Below are 24,444 nucleotides of genomic sequence, written 5' to 3' on the forward strand. Positions count from 1 at the left end.
ACATGGGGACAAATTTGTCCCCGTCCACGCAGGAACTCAATTTTTCCGTCCCGTCCCCACGAGTTTTGTCTCTGTCACTATCCCTGCCAAATTTCTGTAAGCACAAACCTCAAACACTTATGATTTTAAAGTGTTTGATGCATGTGTAGATGAGGACGGAGCTTAGGCATTGGTGGAATGACATCACAGTCTGAGCATTATGACATCACAGTCTGAGCTCTAGAATGTTGCTACATATGATTTTAAAGCGTTTGAGGCTTGTGCAGAAGAGGACGGAGCTTAGGCATTGGTGGAATGAGTTATTATGACATCACAATCTGAGCTCTAGAATGTTGCTACATATGATTTTAAAGCGTTTGAGGCTTGTGCAGAAGAGGACGGAGCTTAGGCATTGGTGGAATGAGTTATTATGACATCACAATCTCAGCTCTAGACTGTTGCTACTTAGGATTTTAAAGCGTTTGAGGCGTGTGCAGAAGAGGACGGAGCTTAGGCATTGGTGAAATGAGGCATTACGACATCACAATCTGAGCTCTAGAATGTTGCTACTTAGGATTTTAAAGCGTTTGAGGCTTGTGCAGATGAGTATGGAGCTTCCAATTGGGCAGTATAACACATTTTAAATAAACTTGTAACTAGATGAAGCAATTAATCAATTCTATTGCCTTCAATTTCGGCTATTGTATCTGAAAAAAGATGTAGGAGAATTAGAGTGACCAAAATGATAAAGGGGATGGAACTCCTCTCATATGAGAAATAACTAAAGAGGTTATGATGCTTCAGCTTGGGAAAGAGACGGCTGAGGGGAGATATGATTGAAGTCTACAGAATCCTGAGTGGAGTAGAACGGATACAAGTGGATCGATTTTTCACTCTGTCAAAAATTACAAAGACTAGGGGACACTTGATGAAGTTATAGGGAAATACTTTAAAACCAATAGGAGGAAATATTTTTTCACTCAGAGAATAGCTAAGCTCTTGAACACATTGTCAGAGGTTGTGGCAAGAGCAAGAGCAGATAGCATAGCTGGTTTTATAAAAGGTTTGGACAAGTTCCTGGAGGAAAAGTCCATAGTCTGTTATTGAGACAGACATGGGGGAAGCCACTACTTGCCCTGGATCGGTAGCATGGAATGTTGCTACTCTTTGGGTTTTTGGCAGGTCCTAGTAACCTAGATTGACCACCGTGAGAACGGGTTACTGGGCTAGATGTACCATTGATCTGACCCAATAAGGCTTCTTATGTTCTTATAAGCCGTGGCCCTCCTCAGCATTCACAGCTGCTTGACATTTAGAAATCTTTTTCCTACATGTCTTAGCTCTGAAGAGTAGTCTTTGTTTTCTTTTGGGGTTTTCCCAGGTGTTGTGAACTTTTCCATTCTCTTGCAGGTATATCAATGCCATTCCCTCTGAGGATTTCCAGAGCATCGATCCACAGAAAGTGCCCAAAACTATGGAACGGCATCTGTTCAGTAAATTCTGGGAACGGTGGGACTATGGCAAAAGGAGGCCTGGAAATTTGCCCTTTACAGACCTGGTGAAGCCAGAGGAAGTAAGAAGCACATTTAAAAGTGTTAATCTGGGGTTGGCACCCGCTAAACACTCTCTTACAGATGGACCTGGTTAGAGCTTCCATTCCCTTGGCCAGGTCACACACAGGCACACCTGAAGAGTTCCAGAGGGAGTCCTGGTTTATGGGTCTCTTAGCCAAGAACTGTTGTGCTGAGATGGGAGGGGGGGGGGAGGGTATAAAAATAGGTGACATCCCCAATTATTGTGAACATGCTGAAAATATACAGCAGTAGACAGGGCCAAACAAGTATTAACCAAGTGATTCCCAAGCCTGTCCTGAAGGTACCCCAGCCAGTCAAGGTTTTCAGGCTATCTGCATGCAATGAATATGCATGAGATCAATTTGCATACAATGCTTCCTTGGTATGCAAATCTATCTCATGCATGTTCATTTCTCTCTCCCCTCTATAGCGATTAACTTGTTCTATTGATCACTCTCTCCTCAAAAATGGATTTCCTGTCCTATTAACCCTCTTTCTTCCTCCCCTCTTAAAGTCAATCAATTTGTACCTTTGCTTAATCTTTGTAAACCGCATAGAGCTTCACGGTATTGCGGTATATAAGCTGTTATTATTATTACTAGTCTTTAAGCCCGTTACATTAACGGGTGCTAGAATAGATGTGTGTGTCTTTATTTCTTTCTTTCTTTTTCTCTCTCTCCTCTTGACCGCTTTCTGTCTCTCTCTTTCCTCGGCTGTCAACCATCACCCCTTGCCTGTTCCACCTGTCCAGCAGTAGGCCTTCTCCCTTCCTTTTACCTCCCCCTGTCCAGCAGTACTCCTTACCTGCTCCCCCTGTCCCTCTTCCCTGCTCCCCCTGTCCAGCAGCACTTCTTCCCTGCTCCGCAGTCATTATTCCCTGCTCCCCCTGTCCAGCAGCACTTCTTACCTGCTCCCCTGTTCATCTTCCCTGCTCTGTCTGTCCAGCAGCACTCCTTCTTTTCTCCCCCTCTTCCCTGCTCCCCCTCTCCCCCTCTTCCCTGCTCCCCCTGCCCAGCAGCACTCCTTACCTGTGTCTCTCTTTCTCCTTAGTGTTTTGTTATTTTTTTTTCAATCTGTCTCTTTAGCCCCCTGTCCTTCTGTGAGTGTCTGTGTGTCTCTGTCGTTGTGCACTGTTGTTTGTTTGTTTTTTAAAATCGATGTTTAGCTCCTGATCCCCTCTATTTCCATGGCAAGCATGTTCGCGGATGTGAGGGCCGTTTTGTGGTGCCGGATCTGGCGGCGCCGTGTAGGTCGGAAGACGGGCCTCAGCGTTTTGTAGGTCCGGGTCTGGCGTCGCCGTGTAGGGCGAAAGCGGGAGGCGGGGCCTCAGCACTGGCCGGGCGGCTCGCGCCGCCGGCCCCCAGTAGCTCGAGGCCGGCGGCGGACATGGCTTCCATTGCATGGTGGAGGAGGAACATTGGTGACGTACAACCCGCGCATGCGCACTAAAAAAAACGCGACAGCTCAGGGAACATGATTTTTTTAGTGCGCATGCGCGTCCTACTATTTTATTATATTAGATTATTTGTGGGCATCCTGAAAATGTGACTGTCTGTGGTTTTCAGGATACCCAGAATGAATGTGCATGAAATAGATTTTTATAAAATGGAGAAAGTGCATGTAAATCTATCTCATGCATATTCATTCTGGATATCCTGAAAACCTGACTGGCTCGGTGTATCTCGAGAACTGGGTTGAAAAACCCTTCTAAAGCATTTTATTACAAGTATTTGAACGTAACTCACCTTGAACTATTACTGAGAAGGCTTAAGCTAACTCTGAATGCCTTATTCTGAAACTGTACAGAGGAACCTGAAACATTGCTTCCCGTTTTATCACCTACAGAAGTGCTGTTTCAAGAAAGATATTCATTTGGTCATAAATGTGTTGCATATTTCAGCTAGCTTGTTCACATTCAGAGGTTTTATGGTATTCTCCTGAGATCTGACCCAGGGTCTCCTGTGCCAAAGGCAGATTAATATTAAAGGAGAAAATGTTGCATCTCTGAACAGGACTGTGGCTGAGTTGTACCCTTGATTCTGCCCTTTCCTGAAATTAGGATAGTAATCACAGCTAACTGGTTTTCTGTCCACTACAGTGTGTGTTGGACTGGCTGGCACAGTCCGCTACTCTGTAAAGGATTTTCAGTGCTGGGTGGTGGGAAGTGATACATGATAAATTATGTATGTGTTCTTGATGTTTTTTTCTTATTTGGATTTTGCTACCACATTTTTCTGTGGTATCTCAAGAAGGTGAGTTGCATTTAGACCAGTGATCTCATACTCGCGGCCCGGGGACCACATGTGGCCCGCCAGGTACTATTTTGAGGCCCTCCGTATGTTTATCATAATCGCAAAAGTAAAATAAAACAGTTTCTTGACCGTATGTCTATTTAGCTAGAAATTACAATATTATTATTAAGACTGAGCCAAAAGGAAAGATTGTCATTTCTTTAATAAGACATTAACTATTTTTTCTGATTTAGACATACTAGGTATTTCTCTGTTCCTGGAGGGCTCACGATCGGATGTGAGCAAAGCCCACTGGAAGGGTGGGCTTTTTCTGAGGGGAAGGTCTCTTTTTCTCAGTGAAATGTGCTCACAAGTAATGGTGTGATTTTTCAGCACTGTGACTGGGTCACCAAAACAGAGGACAGCAAAGTGACACTGCTAGCAGATATTTAGTTAAGGCAAGGAGAAGATGAGATTTCTGTGACTATCCCAAACACCACATTGATGTACTTTTCCTGGGGTATCAGCTAGCCCTGAGCATCTCTACTAATCCAGGATCTCAGGAAAGAAACTGAGCATAAGTTGGGGTGGGATGGATAAATGCAAAGGTAGGGAATACATTTGAAAATGCAGCCACACAGCTTGCCAGGATGGATAATATGAGAAAGGATGACAGACTGGCCAACAATGCACAGCCATGGGCTTTATGCAGTGGTGTAGTAAGGATAGGAGGAGCCTGGGGTAGTGGCACCCCCCTGTGGCCTTTTCTCTGTGCCTCCCCTGCCGCTTTCTGCACCCCATTCCAAACTTGGACTCTCCCTCCCTTCCATACCGCTTAATCTTTGCCAACACAAGTGGCTACTGCAAGCATGCTTCTCACACCAGCGTTAGATTTCCCTCTGACATCACTTCCTGGCCTTGTGACCTGGAAGTGATCCTACTTGGCTTTCTTTCCCACTACAAAGGAATTCAAAGTGCTTTATCACCTCTCTGTCTGCAACTACCACTGAAATGCTTTCATGTTTCCCTTATATTTACTGATTTTGCCAATGTTTGTTTATTTCTGATCTGAGGAAGAAGGGGTTACCTTTGAAAATTAATAATAAACTACATTAAACCCCCCTACCCCCCCCCCCCCCATTTCTGTGCTAGCATTTTTAGTGCTGGTTGCGACAATAACAGCTCCGACATTCATAAAATTCCTATGAGCATCGGAACTGTTACCACTGCGGCCAGTGCTAAAAACTGCACTACGGTTTTGTAAAAGGGGGTGTAAGTTAGTCCAATAAAAAAAAGTCTTATTTTTTTTCCTTTGTGTTTTTTGTTTTATTTCTACATACAGTATTACCTTTTAATTTATAACATTTTATTGAAGAAATCCAATAAATATACAATAAAATAATCATTACATTTATATTCACGATATTAATTTTCAAACATATGTCTATCATTTCTTCAAAATAAATTTCCATATTGCCTATTACATACCTCTATACCCTCCCCCTGTTGCCTACCCCCTTCCCTTTCACCCGTCCCTCCCTTCCCCCCATTGTTTAAGTTTATAACATTTTATTGAAGGAATCATACAAATATGCAAGTATACAAAAATATAATATATATTAAACTCATAACAATTAAATTCATAAAAATATCTGTCAAACATAGTTCTATTATTCCTCCAAAATATATTTCTTTGTTATCTACTATGAACCTCAATACATTCCAAAACTCAAACCCCCTTTTTTCAATTTCTCAATTCCCTCTTCCTCCCTTCCCTACCCCCCCCCCCCATTATTATGTGTAAACCTTTTATTAAAGAAATAAAATAACCAAAAAACTTTTACCTTTACCTTTTAAAAAAAACCAAATATCAGGAGGTCTTAGACCAGACAGCGGGTCTCCCCGAAGAATATTCAAAGCAGGTGCCCTGAATAAATAAAACCACAGAATCCAGATTAGTACTGAAGTCAGACATTAAGCTTAAAACTCTGAAAATTTGCTACACTCATTAGCGCTGTGTCAGTCATCTGAGTAGGAATAACGCATCTGCCTAACCTCTTCCAAAGGTCACTGGTACATGTCGGTGAATGTCAACCTGTGCTGACGAGCTGAAACAAATCCTGCTGCAGAGGTCTAGATAATTAAACCAGCCTCTCAAGGTAAAAGGTGGCAGGTAGCCTACTCGGAGGCAGCCTTAGCCTCCCTTCTGCCAAATTAACTTTGCTATGGATTTTTCCCACACTTTCAGAAGCAAAACTAGGAAAAGTCAAATATCATAGCTTCCGAACTGTATCACTCATATACAATGATGCCTTGGAATCCGAAATTAATCCGTTCCAGAACCCTGTTCGAGTTCCAAAGCGTTCAAGTTCCAAGACAAATTTTTCCACTGAAAATAATAGCAACTGGATTAATCCGTTCCTGGGTCCCACAAACTCAAATTTAACAGGAAATACACTGGATTTTAAGGTAAAAATATTAACAAATATTCCAAAGCAGCATTCAGATTCTGGGGCACAAACACACACATACAATGTGTAGGGTGTTCGGATTCCGAGGTACCGCTGTATAGGGTTACCGTATGGCTCCAGAAAAAGGAGGACAGATACGACATCCGGGTTTTACTTCCATTGCTTTCAATGGAAGAAAACCCGGATGTTTCAATCCGACCTTCTTTTTCTGGAGCCATATGGTAACCCTGCTTATATGTTATGCAGCGCTGAAAGCCTACTTGACATCTGTGGTATAAACAGAAATGCAGAAGGTAAGTCACATGATTCTAAAGCCTCCTTGCCTCCAAGATCCTGGAGTTTGACTCACCCATATTTGCTCTTCTGCATCTATCTCCCTGTAGAGCATCACTAGCCTTAAGCTGAAATAGCTTGTCATTCGCACCACACCGAAATCTGCCATTCCTGGTATGGAACCTGGGTGGACTTGGTTTATCTATGACATGAATTACGGCTTTTGTGTAGATCATAAAACGTACATTTCCCATTTGTTTCTGGCTGTTATGCATTCCAGCTGGGTGACTGTCTGGGTGGCAGCATATCAGCCAAAGTGAAGTGTCCAAGTAACTTTATGGTCGCAAAGACACACAACACATAAAAAGACACAACAGAGGCTGGAATTTATAAAATAATAAGAAAATACAATCAGTAAAATCATACAAATCAGGCAAACCTACAACACATTCTGAAAATCATTTAAAACTGTTCTATTTGACAAATTCCTTGCTTAATGAGATCACCTCTCTCAGGTTTTTTTGTGTTTTTTTTAACCTTATAATCTCATTGTATTATGTAACATCTTTCTTCTCTCATGTATTCTTTCACCATGTTTCTCCAATTCATGATGTAACTTCCTTCTTCTTGCATTTTGTAATTCGCTGATTGTCCAGACTTCTTTCTATGTGAACCGCCTAGAAGTCAGTTTGACTATGGCGGTATAGAAAAATAAAGTTATTATTATTATTAACACAAAACCAATGTAAGCATGTAGAAAGTTAACAAAGAACTCTTAACTCCCACTCACTATCAGATATCCATTTTATGATTGCTTCTGCTAGAAACTCCCAAAGTCTGAGATGTCCTATCTGTCCATCCAAATTAGATTGTAAGCTCTTCTGAGCAGGGACCGTCTATTGAATGTTAAATGTTTGGCGCTGCATACACCTTTCAGCACTATAGAATTGCTAAATAGAAGTGGTAACATGTATACCTACAACATGGCAGAAGCAAATCAGAAGTTAAATACTCATAAAAAAAAAATATACAACCAATCTGATGTCTAAACTCTGCTGAACATTCATAACAAATATAAAACCACTAGTAAATACAGAGGCAACAACAGATCCATAAAGAAGCTACAAAATACTCATAATGGATATCAAAATATAAGAAAGGAAGCCCCAAATGGGGGCTGTTGGAAACATCTGTTATTCCTAGGATAAGCAGCATAAAATCTGTTTGGGATCTAGCTAGGTATTTGGGGCCTGGGTTGGCCACTGTTGGAAACTGGATACTGGGCTTGATGGACCTTCGGTCTGTCCCAGTATTGCAGTTCTTATGTTCTTATGCAAGCCAAGTATAGGACAATCAAGCCACTGTGACATCACTGATGAGGTTGGCTCTTAGGCATTGGTGGAATGAGGCTCTGGAATGTTGCTACTCTTTGGGTTTCTGCCAGGTACTTGGGACTTGGGTTGGCCACTGTTGGAAACAGGATATTGGGCTTGATGGACCTTCGGTCTGTCCCAGTAGAGCAATTCTTTTGTGAGCCAAGTATAGGACAGTCAAACCATTGTGACATCACTGGTGAGGTTGGCTCTTAGGCATTGGTGGAATGAGGCATTATGACATCACAATCTCAGCTCTGGAATGTTGCTACTCTTTGGGTTTCTGCCAGGTACTTGGGACTTGAGTTGGCCACTGTTGAAAACAGGATGGACCAGTATGGCAATTTATATGTTCAGTATTTATTTGTTCAGTATTTGCCATAAATTGCGCTTTCTAATAGAGCTCAGGATCTGTTCTAGCACCCAACATCATAAATCTTCAAATTTGAAGATTTACAATGTCAGGTGCTAGAACAGATCCTGAGCTCTATTAGAAAGCGCCATTTATGGCAAATACTGAACAAAAGAACATATAAATTACCATACTGGGACAGACCGAAGGTCCATCAAGCCCAGTATCCTGTTTTCAACAGTGGCCAACCCAGGTCCTAAGAACCTGGCAGAAACCCAAAGAGTAGCAACATTCCAGAGCTGAGATTGCGATGTCATAATGCCTCATTCCACCAATGCCTAAGAGCCAACCTCACCAGTGATGTCACAATGGTTTGACTGTCCTATACTTGGCTCACAAAAGAATTGCTCTACTGGGACAGACCGAAGGTCCATCAAGCCCAATATCCTGTTTCCAACAGTGGCCAACCCAAGTCCCAAGTACCTGGCAGAAACCCAAAGAGTAGCAACATTCCAGAGCCTCATTCCACCAATGCCTAAGAGCCAACCTCATCAGTGATGTCACAGTGGCTTGATTGTCCTATACTTGGCTCACATAAGAATTGTTGTACTGGGACAGACCAAAGGTCCATCAAGCCCAGTATCCAGTTTCCAACAGTGGCCAACCTAGGTCCCAAGTACCTAGCTAGATCCCACAAAGCAAAACCAATTTTATGCTGCTTATCCTAGGAATAAGCAGTGGATTTCCCCAAGCCATCTCAATAATGGCCTATGGACTTCTCTTTTAGGAAATTATCCAAACATGTTTTGGATTTTCTTTAAAAAAAACAACCCCAAAATAACCAAACTGTTGCTCCAGCATGTTTAAATATTGACATTGAGTGGAATGCATTTTTTTGAGTGCTTTTTAATTTTCTTGACTATTTTTTTTGTTTCAGTTGCTTTGCATATGTGTTGACATCATCACATTTGTATGGATTCATGTTGAGGAGGAAGTGGTTTTCCATTTAAATAGAAGATGGATTGGCTGGCAGTTTTGATGTATAATGAACGTGGAGCCACACGGAGTGATTTCCAGTAGGACTTTGTGACGTACAGAAGCTGCAGACACTTCTTTCGGAGAAGAAAACAGAAGCGGCATAACAGGGCCGCTGTTGAGAGGTTGTTGAAAAGCGGTGGAGATTGAAGCAGTGAACGCCGGCGTGCAGCTGAGTCATTATGGAACTTTGTGTTTGTTTGGGACAATTGCACTCTATATAAATTACTTTCAGCAGTATATTTTAGCTCATTTTTATAAGAGCATAAGAATTGCCGCTGCTGGGTCAGACCAGTGGTCCATCGTGCCCAGCAGTCCCCTCACACGGCGGCCGTTAGGTCAAACACCAGTGTCCTATTTGAGTATAGCCTTGCCTGCGTTCGTTCTGGTTCAGCAGGAACTTATCTAACCCTTTCTTGAATCCCTGGAGGGTGCTTTCCCTTATAACAGCCTCCGGAAGAGCGTTCCAGATTTCTACCACTCTCTGGGTGAAGAAGAACTTCCTTACGTTTGTAGGGAATCTATCCCCTTTTAACTTTAGAGAGTGCCCTCTCGTTCTCCCTACCTTGGAGAGGATGAACAACCTGTCTTTATCTTTGTCTTGAATCCCTGGAGGGTGTTTTCCCCTATTTGAATCCCTGGAGGGTGTTTTCCCCTATAACAGCCTCCGGAAGAGCGTTCCAGATTTCTACCACTCTCTGGGTGAAGAAGAACTTCCTTATATTTCTACGGAATCTATCCTCTTTTAACTTTAGAGAGTGCCCTCTCATTCTCCCTACCTTGGAAAGGGTGAACAACCTGTCTTTATCTACTTTGTCTTGAATCCCTGGAGGGTGTTTTCCCCTATAACAGCCTCCAGAAGAGCGTTCCAGATTTCTACCACTCTCTGGGTGAAGAAGAACTTCCTTTACGTTTGCACGGAATCTATCCCCTTTTAAGTTAAGAGAGTGCCCTCTGGTTCTCTCCATCTTGGCGAGGGTGAACAGTCTCTCTTTCTCTACTAAGTCAGTTCCCTTCAATATCTTGAATGTTTCGATCATGTCCCCTCTCAGTCTCCTCTTTTCAAGGGAGAAGAGGCCCAGTTTCTCTAGCCTCTCACTGTACGGCATCTCCTCCAGTCCCTTAACCATTTTTGTCGCTCTTCTCTGGACCCTTTGAAGTAGTACTATGTCCTTTTTCATGTACAGCGACCAGTGTTGGATGCAGTATTCCAGGTGGGGGCGCACCATGGCCTGGTACAGCGGCATGATAACCTTCTCCGATCTGCTCGTGATCCCCTTCTTGATCATTCTTAGTATTCTGTTCGCCTTTTTCGCCGACGCCGCACATTGCGCGGAGAGCTTTATTGACTTGTCGACAAGTATGCCCAAGTCTCTTTCCTGGGGGGTCTCTCCAAGTACCGCACCGGACATCCTGTATTCGTGGCCTAGTAGAGTTTTTTTTGTCCGATGAATGCACTGGCTTCTAGTTTGTGATGCTATTTATAGAGTTTAATGGAGCAAATTATTATATGAGTCACTAAATTGAAAAGCTCTATATCGTTTTTGAAGATTTTGCATTAGTATGATACAGCTGGTTCTTCATTGTTCAGGTGAAATAACGAGCCTAGATGGTCAAAAAGCATAATCAAGTGAATGTTGCCTTGTCAGGTCTGGGCAGTGTCTGAGGCTCCGAGGGCGGGGGTTGCTGTTGATATATTGTTTTCAGTCCTTGTGACGTTAGATTGCTCTGGGCTGCTCTTTGTCAAATGAAAACATTCCCCAATTTAGCTGCAGGGGCCGAGTGTCCGCAGTTGCTAAAAGTCTTTACAGATTGCAATGTAAAGTATGCACAGTTCTTGCCATTCGTATCTGGCGGATGCATCCTCAGGAAGAATTTGAGCAGGGGAGAAAGATGTAGCTCAGTGCTGTGGACCTAGGGAGTGTGCTTAGATAGCTGTTTGACAATGGAAAACCAAATATTAAAAATAATCAGGGTGGGATACATGCAACTTTGAATGCTTTATAGATTGAAGCCAATATTACCAACACACGATTTCCGTACTGTGGTTCAGACGTTGATCCTGAGTAGGGTGGATTATTATAATTCACTATACCTAGGAGTTATGAAAGGGAAGTTGAGGGCTTTGCAAATGCTTATCAACTCCATTGCAAGATTAATCACAGGGGCTCCTAGGAGTACCCATATAACTCCTGTGTTGAAGAAACTACACTGGTTACCTATGCAACAAAGAGCGCGGTTTAAGATTGTCGCCATTATACATCAGACATTGTATCCTGCTTCTCCAAAGATCTTACAAGACGTTTTTCAGATCTATAAACCGAGAAGAGAGCTTAGAGATGTAAATGGGATGAAATTAAGTTTGGCGGGTAGAATGTCGACTATGCAGGCTAGGATCGGAGTATCAATGATATCTGTGGCTGGCGTACAACTATGGAATGCCTTGCCTGGTATCCGGCGGTTTTGTTTGGGGAGGATGAATTTTAAGAAAATGCTGAAAACTCAATTGTTTGCTAAGATGTATTTCAGTTGACAATCGTCTTCTAGAATTTTTCTGATATCGAAGAATGATTTAAAGCTTGTTTGTACTTCTGAATTGATCGAATTTGTGCTCTATCCCTACCATAACAGGGACGATTAATGACGTTGTCTTGATGTGTCTATGTTATATGTGATAATCGGAGGGAAACAAAATTCTATGTATGCCATATGGAAACCGCATTGTTGTATGCGGCATATACATTTTTAAATAAATAAATAAATGTTCCAATCACCTTGGATTAAGGAAGGAAGATGTGCAATCAAACAGCGTTTTTTCCACGGCTCTCCACATGTCAGTTTTTTCCACGTATCTACTACTATAGGACTCTCAGGGACCCCGAAGAAGACTTTTTTGTCGAAACGCGGACTGTGTTGGGTCTTACGCTTTCAGCGAACCAGGTCCGTTAGGTTTTTATGTGGATTATTTTATCTGTATGTGACTTATTTTATTGTATCTTTGGAACTTTGATATTTTCAATAAAGTCCATTTCAGGAACATCGTCACTCCACAGTGTTTTTTTGGTTTCTCCTGGATTTTTTTCTCTGTGGATTTCTTGGCGTTAATTTTCTTTGCTTTTTTCTCTTGACCAATTGTCTCGTGCTTTCTCTTTTTCTCTCTAGTGACCTGTGCCACTTGCCATATCTTTTCTTCTTTTGTTTTTTCAAATTTTTTAGTCAAGCCCCCTTTCCCCTCGTCTTTATTTCTTGCCCCTTCTTTAAATATCCTTTTTCTCCTGCCATATATTTTGCTTATTTTATCGCTTTATTGCCTCCTCATTACCATTCTCTATTATTTTCTCTTACTGTATCTCCTTACTTATTACTTACTTCTCTCTTTCGGCCTCTTTTACAAAGCCGCGCTAGTGGCTGCGCTGTGCAAACGGCCCCGAACCCCATAGAGATTTAATAATAATGATAATAATAATTTTATTTTCATATGCCGCCATACCGGGATGGTTCTAGGCAGCTCACAACAAAGGCAATACATACAGTGCATAAAAATACAACAGGTAAAATAGTAAAGCCAAGCGAACTAATACATCAGGTTAAAAATAAGAAGAACATGTTAAAATAGCATAATTGTGTCTTTAACAATTTTCTAAAATCTAAATAAGAAGAAGCCTCTAACGTTATTTTTCCTAGCTATGAATTTAATTTAGCGGCCTGAAATGAGCAAGTTCTCTCAAAGAACTTTTTGTAATGACAAGATTTTATGGAAGGATATGAGAACAGATTAGAGAATGACACGGTGACAAAATTCATCACCGTTCCCGTCCCCACGGATAACCGCGGGAAATAATCCCATGTCATTTTCTAGTGTCTATTTCAACCTCGGTCCTTCTACACCAGCATTCTTCAAAGCAAAGCTTGCGAGTCAGTGGCTGTGGCCATTCATACTCTGATTCTTATGGGAGCCAAGGATAATGAAGCCATTGTGACATCACTGATGTGATTGGCTCTTAGGCACTGGTGGAATGAGGCATTATGACATCACAATATCTGCTCTGGATACCAGAGACTGTCATTCTGTAGTGTCTGTTTCAACCTCAGTCCTTCTACACCAGCATTCTTCAAAGCAAAGCTTGCGGGTCAGTGGTTGTGGCCATTCATACTCTGATTCTTCCGTCTCTCCTTAAAGAATGACATGAAGATGGTTTACCGCGGTTATCCGTGAGGACGGGAACGGTGATGAATTTTGTCACTGTGTCATTCTCTAGAACAGATGCACTCTACGTGTAATCTTATTAGAGTGACTCAAAGAAAAATGAGGAATAAGATAGCCTGGTGACATACCAAAAACTACTTTATAATAGATGCATGAGAACTTAAACAAGACTCTGGACTCCATCGACAGCCAATGGAGTTTTTGATAGAATGGGGTGATGTGCTCCCATTTTTTTAAGCCAAAGATGAGGCGAACAGCAGTATTCTGGACTGCTCTTATTTTTTTTTAGAATTTTCTTATAAGCCCCTAAAAATACAATGTTACAGTAGTCAAGAATACTTAAGATAGAGGACTGCACCAACAGGTGAAAGGAGGCTTTGTCGAAATACTTCTTAATGGCGCGAAGCTTCCAAAGCACCGAAAAACATTTGGTAAATAATAAAATCAGGGCTTCGGGGCTGTTGCTGCACGGCTTTGTAAAAGAGGCCGTTTGTCGCCTGTCTCCGTTTCTCCCATGCTCTGCCTCTCTCCTCCCATTTGCTGTAGGGTACATCTGGCCAAGATTCCAGGAATGCTAATTCATCTTGAATGGTGAATGGGAAATGGAAATTTCCAAAAGGACTTGAAAGCGACAGAGAGATTCAACAATGCAAAACAACTCTTCACTCAGTCAGGTGTCATTCCTACCATGATTTACACCACACCCTCCCTTTGCAATTTACTTTTTATTAAGCTTTTTTTTTTCTCTTACTGCTTCATGGCTCAAGCTATGCTGCACAGCTTAAAAGAAGCAGCGTTGGATGGGGGTCCCGTTGTCCTGAGAAATAGAAAGTGACCTAAAGAAACACGAATGCCTCGATGTATGCAGCACATGTTAACAGGGTGGGGGCACTTCTATAATTAGGTGCCAAAAAATAGGTGTCGCAATGAGACGCATTTAGCGCTAATTCTATAATGATACCTGGGCGTGTAAGTCATAATAGAATGCAAACACTAACGTCAAAGGTTAGGTGCGATCACTTAGGCCAAGTCAATGTTTGGTGTAAGTAGGCGTGTTTAGGTGTGCCATTCAGAGCTCGTAACTTATAATATTGTATAAGTTGTGCATGTTTGGTGACACGCTCATGGCTTGACCATGCTATGTCCATATGTACGACCCCCTTAGAACATAAGAATTGCCATATTGAGACAGACCGATGGTCCATCAAGGCCAGTATCTTGTTTCCAACAGTGGTCAACCCAGGTCCCAAGTACCAGCCAGAAACCCAAAGAGTAGCAACATTCCAGAGCTGAGATTGTGATGTCATAATGCCTCATTCCACCAATGCCTAAGAGCCAACCTCACCAGTGATGTCACAATGGCATGATTGTCCTATACTTGGTTCACATAAGAATATAAGAATTGCCATACTTGAACAAGACTGAAGGTCCATCAAGCCCAGGATCCTGTTTCCAACAGTGGCCAACCCAGGTCTCAAGTACCAGCCAGAAACCCAAAGAGTAGCAACATTCCAGAGCTGAGATTGTGATGTCATAATGCCTCATTCCACCAATGCCTAAGAGCCATCCTCACCAGTGATGTCACAATGGCATGATTGTCCTATACTTGGTTCACATAAGAATATAAGAATTGCCATACTTGAACAAGACTGAAGGTCCATCAAGCCCAGGATCCTGTTTCCAACAGTGGCCAACCCAGGTCTCAAGTACCAGCCAGAAACCCAAAGAGTAGCAACATTCCAGAGCTGAGATTGTGATGTCATAATGCCTCATTCCACCAATACCTAAGAGCCAACCTCACCAGTGATGTCACAATGGCATGATTGTCCTATACTTGGTTCACATAAGAATATAAGAATTGCCATACTTGAACAAGACTGAAAGTCCATCAAGCCCAGGATCCTGTTTCCAACAGTGGCCAACCCAGGTCCCAAGTACCAGCCAGAAACCCAAAGAGTACCAACATTTCAGAGTTGAGATTGTGATGTCATAAAGCCTCATTCTGCCAATGCCTAAGAGCCAACCTCACCAGTGATGTCATAATGGCTTGATTGTCCTATACATGGCTCACATAAGAACTGCCACACTGGGACAGACCGAAGGCCCATCAAGCCCAGTATCCTGTTTCCAACAGTGGCCAACCCAGGTCCCAAGTACCTACATAGATCCCAAGTAGTAAAACAGATTTTTATGCTGCTCATCCTAGGAATAAGCAGTGGATTTCCCCAAGTCCCCAAGTGGACTTTTCTTTCAGGAAATCATCCAAACCTTTTTTAAACCCCGCTAAGCTAACTGCACCCTGCTAAGCTAACTGCTTTCAGCACATTCTCTGGCAACAAATTCCAGAATTTATTACTAGTCGAGTGAAGAAATATTTTCTAGTTTGCTTTAAATCTACTACTTAGCAGCTTCATCGCATGCCCCCTAGTCCTAGTATTTTTGGAAAGAGTGAACAAGTGATTCACATCCATCCTTTCCACTCCACTCAGTGTTTTATAGACCTCTATCATATCACTCCTGAGCCGTCTCTTCTCCAGCCCTAGTCACTTTAGCCTTTCCTAAAGATAAGTCATCCCATCCCTGTTTTCATTTTCATCGCCTTTCTCTGTGCCTTTTCTAATTCTGCTATATCTTGTTTGAGATGTGGTGACCAGAATTGCACGCAGTATTTGAAGCGTGGCCTCACCACGGGGCGATAGAAGGGCATTTAAATTCTGTTTTAGGTGCTACAATTTAGAACAGCGCCTAGTGGGGCTTGCCCAAGTTCAGTCCTCAAAGGCTGCAAACAGGTCGGGTTTTGCAGCCCTCTCTGGGCAACACTCTGTACTGGATGTACAGTAGAGAGGATAAAAATGAAATGAAATGAAATACAGATGACCTCCAGTGTGGTCATGCATCCCCGCCCAGTTTGTGGATCTGGTCATCTGCCCTCATCTCTGCTCCTGGAATCAGTCCTTTCTATATATAAACATTATGCTTCAACAATATTACAGTGCCACTCCAGTCAATAAGAAGGTTACAGCAAAACATGACTTCTTTTCCCTCTCTATAACCCCAATCCTTCCCCCCTCAGTTCAAAGACGAATATGTCATTGTGTTACACCCACGCATACGCAGATGCCCTTCTGACTCAGCTCTGAGCACGAGAAGAGGTTAAGGGGGCGGAGCTGGAGGGCAAGGCTGGGACAGAACGGTGCATGACTTGGGCAGGATGGGGCGGAGCTAGGGGGCGGGGTTATAAGTCCAGATTTTACAAGAGAAAAATCTGGTAGACTTATATTACTCTTGGAGTAACTGATCTCACCTAGAGAAGCAGATTTACACTTCTCTCTCCACATTAGCGGTTTTGGCACTCGCGGTTTCACATATTTGCGATTTTTCATTGGCTGACTCCGCCCCCCCAAATTACATCATGATTATAGTTCCTTTACTTTTGGCTGTAGTGTAAAAAAGTTTAGCGTTTACCAACATTCACTCTGCTTCCATACTTTCTCCTACAAAATCGAAGTTTCAAAGCTTTCACCCTGAAAAATGCTGTTTCCAAGCATCCATAGAGTGAAATGCTGCTTCCCAGCATGCATGGAGAAAATCGCTTGCCTGCTTAAAGCTTTCTGAATCGCTGCTTGCATGCTTAAAGCTCTAAAAGCTGCCAAAAGCATTTTGAATCGCTACTTGCCTGCCAAAAAAAACACAATAGTTATTCGCGGTTTTTCCATATTCGCGGCTACAACCGGAACGCATCCACCGCGAATACGGAGGGAATACCAGAAGAGTGTGAGATTTATAGGCAGGTTCCGCGCCAGTGGGAAAGTAATCCATGTGAACAGAAAAGGAAGTGCAACTAGATTGCCTAATCCAGATCTGACTACTGAAAGTTGCACACAAGAACTTATTTCTAAAAAGAGTAGCCTGATGGGTAACGCTGTGGACTGAGATCCAGGAAAACTGGGTTCAATTCCCACCACAGTTCTTTGTGACCCTGGGCAAATCACTTCACCCACCATTGCCCCAGATACAAAAATTTAGGCTGTGAGTCCATTAGGGATCGAGACCGTACTTGTATATAATATGTTAAACTGCTTTGGTTGTACTAAAGGTGATATATCAAATTCATTACCCTTTACCTTCCGGTTATATATGCTATAAATTGGATCCATTTGTGGGTTAATTGGGGAGCAAAACTAAGGTCTGCTAGCATCTCTTTCTTTCTCCTGCAGTCACTACACCTGCAAAAGAAAGGCAAAGCCGACATCACAATACAACACAAGGGATTTTATTGAAAGTTCCTGTGGGAAGTCCCAACTAGGATCCTGGTTTCGGCAGAACACTGCCTTCCTCAGGGGACATACCAAACTGATAACAGGATGTTACAGTAGTATCTCTAGTTCAGGTAGTCTTGAAAAAGACCTTTAGGAACATACTGAAAGATGTACTGGCAGCCAAACTTCTAAAGAAACTTGTCAACGAACTCATAGCGAGAACCAAAAGTGTGTTGGGCAAAGGAAGACTCCTCTTTTTCTGTCGAGTTGTCACTACACATGCATCACACCAGTTTGGCCGAGGTATGAGGCATTAATTTAGCTCTTTGCAGAACTATAAAACTTTATTGTCTTTTTGTGCCTTGTAGGTGGTGAAGGCCGCAGCACAGTTGCTCTCGAACCCACCTGCCAGCACCTCCCATGACAGCTCCTGACAGGAGGAGAGGCATCTCCCAGCTTCGGTGGCAGTGTTCCATGGAGTAAAAGGGAAGAGGCCAAAGAGGATGAAGCTGGATCAAGTGAGCTGCTTGCCTGACACGTCCAATGCAGTGACTTGGGTCATATAATATAAGACAATCTCTAGGCTGCGAGTTATACAGAATACCGCGGTCAGACATATTTTTGGTTTGAAGAAATATGACCATCTAACTCCCTTTTATCGTGAATTGCATTGGTTGCCGGTTGAGTTACGTATTATTTTTAAGTTGGGTTGTGTCTATTATAAAGTCTTGTTGGGTCAAGCTCCATCTTATTCGATTCATTCATTTTCCCTTGCTACTCAAAAACATTCACGTAAAGCTCATGCTCTTTTTTGTTTATCCATCAGTGAAGGGTTGTAAGTTCAAAAAATTCCATGAACGCATGCTTTCATATCAGGCTGCCAGTTGAGAACAGGGCAATCCACCGATTTGAATTTTGGCGGGAAAGTCAGTTGGTCAGAAATTTGAGTTTTGTTGTGAAAGTCCATAGAATGGAAAAGTCTCTGTTAGGTTTAAAGGTGTTCTTTCCGTGGAGATGGATTAGATGCTCTCTCAAGGTTTCCGCAGCTGGCATTGTGCTTGTTGCAGGTTTCTGGGTCTCGCTGTGTCTTTGGTAGGTAGAAACCGATGTTTCAGCCACCATGCCGTGGCTTTCTTCAGGGTATGCTCTGAAGTCTGCAGTGCGACTACCAGAGACTTTTCCATTCTATGGACTTTCACTACAAAATTCAAATTTCTGACCAACTGACTTTCCCGCCAAAATTCAAATTGGTGGACTGCCCTGTTCCCAATCAGGTCAGTGAACCCACTATTTCCAAAGTCTCACTGCAGACTTCAGAGCAGGCCCTGAAGAAAGCCACGGCATGGTGGCTGAAACTTCGGTTTCTACCTGACAAAGACGCAGCGAGACCCGGAAACCTGCAACAAGCACAATGCCAGCTGCGGAAACCCTGAGAGAACATTTAATCCAGTTCCACAGGGAGAACAACCTTAAACCTACCAGAAACTTTTCCATCCTATGGACTTTCACAACAAAATTCAAATTCCTGACCAACTGACTTTCCCGCCAAAATTCAAATTGGTGGACTGCTCTGTTCCCAATCAGGTCAGTAAACCCACTATTCCAAAGTCTCACTGCAGACTTCAGAGCAGACCCTGAAGAAAGCCACAGCATAGTGGCTGAAACGTCGGTTTCTACTTGACAAAGACGCAGCGAGACCCGGAAACCTGTAACAAGCACAATGCCAGTTGCGGAAACCCTGAGAGAACAGGAGCTGTACTTCACTGATATTTTGGCAAACCAGGCAGCTTCATCTACCTAATTTTGTCCCCTCTCTTCAGATGGAAGTCTCTTTCGTTTCCCTCATCATGTTGGCACTTGATTTTCCCCTGGTTTTTTTTTTTTTTTTTAGTTAATTGCATGAAGCAGGTGAAGTGAGTCGGCATTGGAAATCTACCAAGAGCCCTTCAGCTCTAATTCCTTAATGCAGTCCATCAAATTTAGAAGACAAGGGATGCACTGGTATGATTAAACATCTCTAGTCCGTTCTCGTAAGCTTTGTAAGGTGAGGATCAATGGTTGTTTGTCAGGTGAATGGGAGGAAAAATGGGGAATGCCTCAGGAGCCCCTGCTGTCACAGATTCTGTTTACCGCATTTCTCTGCTCTCTGGGATTTAAATTTTGCGAGTCAGGGTCTCACTTATTTTCTACGGGCTCCTTTTAAGAAGGCACGGAATAGCGTACGCTAAAATGCCACGCACGCTAGCCGCTACCGCCTCCTCTTGAGCAGGCGGTAGTTTTTCGGCTAATGCGCGCTAATCCATTGCGTGCGCTAAAAACCGCCAGCGCACCTTCGTAAAAGGAACCCTATATGTTGTGATCCAAATTTATCCCATTTAGAGGATTGTTACAATAGTTAAATCAGCTATTCTTTATTAAATCAATTTTTCTTTTAATTATTCAAATTGTAGAAGTGTCATAAACCATCCTATACTCATAAGAATTATAAAAAGTACATACATTTTCATTTTCATTTTTTTTATTTTATTTTATATTTATAATTTTTGTACAACCAATAAAAATGGTACAGAGAAATCCTGAAATACATATATTAAGTCAATACAGACTGAAAACAATATACAAGCAATATACTCATTATAGTCCTCAAATGGGGAGGAAGGCAGGACATAGAAGAAAACCCCCTGGGGAGAAGGGATACACTTAACAAAAACATAAAGAAAATAGCAGTAGTTAGATATTAACCTACTATTAAACTAAATTCCGCACTAAATCACTTGATTCATTCTGGCTGCAATGGAATCCCTTTACTCTCTAGGAAAAAACCTAATTGGGCAGGCTCAAAAAATATATATTTATTCCCTTGATAGGTAATAAAGCATTTACAAGGAAATCTTAACTGAAAAATCGCCCCCATTGAAATAACTTTAGGACGATATTGCAAAAATTCTTTCCTCCTGGATTGTGTCCATTTCGAGACGTCAGGAAATATATATACCCTTTCACCTAAAAAGGTGACTTGTTTCAACTTAAAGTATAATTTCAACAGCATTTCTTTATCTTGTAAGAATACAAATGAGACTAATAATGTTGCCCGACCCAATAATTCAATTTCAGAAGATTGCAATATTGCTGATACATCTAATTGCTCAGTTCCACCTTCTAAAACTTTTCCTTTTTGAGCATTTAAAGAAGGTACATATATTTTCATAAATATCATTTATAAATATTGCCCATTTGGAGAACCTTCCTCCAGCAACTAACATATACACCATTCACCTCCATCCAAGCATGCATTCATTCATTCATTAATAACAGCATATAGTATTCTTGAAAAGTAGAGCTGTAAACTAGAGGTCTGCACGGGAACAGGGATTTCGGGAATCCCGCGGGTCCCGCGGGAATGCCTCCTAACCCACAGGACTCCCACGGGGACCTCCCTCTGACCCACAGGACTCCCAAGGGGACCCCCCTCTGGCCAACGGGACCCCCACGGGGATGGAAGGCTTTGGAAGCAGGGTTCATACATATAATATAATGGACACGTCAGCCTTAGTAAAAGAGGGGGTTTATAAGTTAATTACCTGAACAGAAAACAAAAAAAGGGTTCCACCAAAGAGATTCCACAAGGAAAACAGCAGCGCAAACACAAAAGAAACTGTGGAATTGATGATCCTGTCAGGAGTAATTGCTGCTTTTTATGGCGACAGGCAGGGATGGAGGTAATTCCTTGCGGGAACGGGTGGGGACGGAGAGGATCCTGACAGGGATGGGTGGGGACAGAGAGGATCCTAGTGGGGATGGGTGGGGTCGGAGAGGATCCTGGCGGGGACAGGCGGGGATGGGTGGGATTTCTGTCCCCGTGCAATTCTCTAGTGTATACTGTATGTACTTGTATTGCAAGACATTGCTTGTATATCAAGTTAAAATTTAATTAAATGTTTTGCTTTTCTTGCGAAACACTTGCAAACCAAGTTACTTGCAAACCAAGGTTTTACTGTACTAAATATGGAATAATTGTGCTCATTCTAAAACACCATTCTTACACCACCAACAGTGTTTCAAAAAGGTGTTATATGCAACATCATAGCACTCACCTGCCTGCCAAATCTATTAGCAGAGGTTAGGAAACAGCTTACAACCTTAAAACTGTATCCATTACGTTTCTCCGCACCCCTCTCTCCACCGGTCCTCAGCGGCACCACCAGGGACTCAATAAACTTTCATAGTCCTGGGCTTTACGCGTCAGCTCTTCATCGGACCATTTTAATATTTGTTTTGATATTAGATTTATAAATATTTATTTCATATTATTTGTATATAGTGGAAAAGTACAGAGGCCCTATTTTACTAAGGTGCACTAACCGAATAGCGCGAGCTAAACGCTAACACGTGCATGTTAGTCTAAGGACGTGTTAAAGTGTAGTGTGCGCTAACTCGATTAGCGCACCTTAGTAAAAGAGGGGGTTAGCTTGTACTAAGCTAAGTACTTTTCCACTATTCTGTATATAAATAATATTAAATAAACGGACCTTGATGGTCTGTCCAAGTGTGGCAATTCTTGTGTTCTTATGTGAGCCAAGTATAGGACAATCAGGCCATTGTGACATCACTGGCTCTTAGGCATTGGTGGAATGAGGCATTATGACATCACAGTCTCAGCTCTAGAATGTTGCTACTCTTTGGGTTTCTGCCAGGTACTTGGGACCTGGGTTGGCCACTGTTGGAAACAGGATACTGGGCTTGATGGGCCTTCGGTCTGTCCCAGTGTGGCAGTGCTTATGTGAGCCAAGTATAGGACAATCAGGCCATTGTGACATCACTGGTGAGGTTGGCTCTTAGGCCATTGGAGGAATGAGGCATTATGACATCACAGTCTCAGCTCTGGAATGTTGCTACTCTTTGGGTTTCTGCCAGGTACTTAGGACCTGGGTTAGCCATGGTTGGAAACAGGATACTGGTCTTGATGGTCCCAGTATGGCAATTCCTATGTTCTTATCTCTGTTAGCAAGCGAACTTTATATGCTTTGAAACAAAACGCGGGAGCATGGTGCAACATAGAAATAAAAGACCATTAGAGCAAATTTGTTGCCCTTTTAGGTGAAGTATTTAAGGCAACGTCAAGGGTTTGGATCTTCACCTGTTGGTTAAAAGATGCAGTACTATTCCCTGGTCTGTATAATATCGGATTACTGAGCTGAGAGGTTTCCTGCCTCAGGGCCCAGCGAAACAAGAGAAAACCTGATCTTTTTTTGACTACTTTAGAGCTTGGTGAACCAAAAAAAAGGCAGAAGCTTGTGTTCCGCTGTTGGAAAAGCTGAAACAGAACTGACAAGTTGGTTTTGCTTTTCTCAATGATGTTTGAAATTTGATTCCATAAAGAAGAGAGAATTTGTACTATGTAAGAATTACATTTAAAATCAAGTGGATGGCTCTAGGGCTATCTCTCAGCACGCTAGTTTTGTATGTTATTACCATTAGTAAAAAAGACTAGTAAAAAAAGTTCACTGGACTGGGGGCCCTATACACACACGTTACCCCTCCCCTAAAGTCAGTGGCGTAGCAAGGATGAGAGGCACCCTGGTTGGCGGTACCTCTCCCTACCCTCTCCTTCCCCGCCCCTTCCTGCCGCTCACAAAGGAAACCCTAAAATAAATAGGGCACACCTAAATTTAGGATCCTAGCAGCACTAAGCACGATTCTATACAGTGCACTTAACTTTTTATAGAATTGTGCCAAGGGTGGCGTAGCGAGGGTGGGAGGTGGCCCAGGTCCTCTTCTCCATCCCCGCCCCTTCCCTTCCCCTGTATCTCTTTAACTTCCCCAGCACAGATATGCTGCTTGTGCCAGCTTTGGCTCTCCCTCTGATGTCACTTCCTAGCCCTACAACCAGGAAGTGACATCAGAGAGAGATCTGAGGCATGTGCAAGCAGCAGGTTGGAGCAGCACTAAACACGATTCTATACAGTGCACCTAACTTTTTATAGAATTGTGCCAAGGGTGGCGTAGCGAGGGTGGGAGGTGCCCCAGGTCCTCTTCTCCATCCCCGCTCTTTCCCTGCCCCCTCCATGCAAGCGCACCTCTTCCTGCCCCCTGTATCTTTTTAACTTCCCCGGCACAGGCAGCCTCTCCAACTTGCTGCTTGTGTCAGCCTCGGCTCTCCCTCTGATGTCACTTCCTGGTCCTACAACTATTGAGACAGACATGGGGGAAGTCACTGCTTGCCCTGGGATTGGTAGCTTGGAATGTCGTTACTCTTTGGGGATTCCGCATGGAATGTTGCTACTGTTTGGGATTCCGGAACCTTGTTACTCTTTCGGGTTTGGGAATCTTGCTACTGAGTAGAGTAGAACGGGTACAAGTGGATCGATTTTTCAAAAATTACAAAGATTAGGGGACACTCGATGAAGTTACAGGGAAATACTTTTAAAACCAATAGGAGGAAATATTATTTTTTACTCAGAGAATAGTTAAGCTCTGGAACGCGTTGCCAAAGGTTGTGGTAAGAGCGGATAGCGTAGCTGGTTTTAAGAAGGGTTTGGACAATTTCTTGGAGGAAAAGTCCATAGTCTGTTATTGAGAAAGACATGGGGGGAAGCCACTGCTTGTCCTGGATCAGTAGCATGGAATGTTGCTACTCTTTGGGTTTTGGCCAGGTACTAGTGACCTGGATCGGCCACCGTGAGAACGGGC

The 24,444-nt window shown here is 42.8% G+C and overlaps 2 protein-coding genes across 5 annotated transcripts in view; both read left to right on the forward strand.

The window, feature by feature from the left end:
- The window catches only part of LOC117367174 (protein phosphatase 1 regulatory inhibitor subunit PPP1R7 homolog), a 60,471-nt gene extending 41,826 nt beyond the window's left edge, over positions 1-18,645 (forward strand). For 3 of the 4 annotated variants that reach the window (XM_033959512.1, XM_033959510.1, XM_033959509.1), the window contains 2 exons: positions 1,390-1,552; positions 9,191-9,556. In XM_033959512.1, coding sequence (XP_033815403.1) covers positions 1,390-1,552; positions 9,191-9,292 — 265 coding nt within the window. In that variant the 3' untranslated portion in view covers positions 9,293-9,556. Of the gene's footprint in view, positions 1-1,389; positions 1,553-9,190; positions 9,557-18,122 lie in introns of those variants that run through there. The other variant, XM_033959511.1, reaches the window with a different exon arrangement.
- Positions 18,146-24,444, forward strand: part of LOC117366868 (collagen alpha-1(VII) chain-like) — a 311,407-nt gene continuing 305,108 nt past the window's right edge. Inside the window, exon 1 of the mRNA XM_033958833.1 lies at positions 18,146-18,272. The gene's annotated coding sequence lies outside the window, so the exon portion shown is untranslated. The remainder of the gene's footprint in view (positions 18,273-24,444) is intronic.

The sequence above is a fragment of the Geotrypetes seraphini genome, chromosome 9, assembly GCF_902459505.1.
Source record: "Geotrypetes seraphini chromosome 9, aGeoSer1.1, whole genome shotgun sequence".
Taxonomy (NCBI): domain Eukaryota; kingdom Metazoa; phylum Chordata; class Amphibia; order Gymnophiona; family Dermophiidae; genus Geotrypetes; species Geotrypetes seraphini.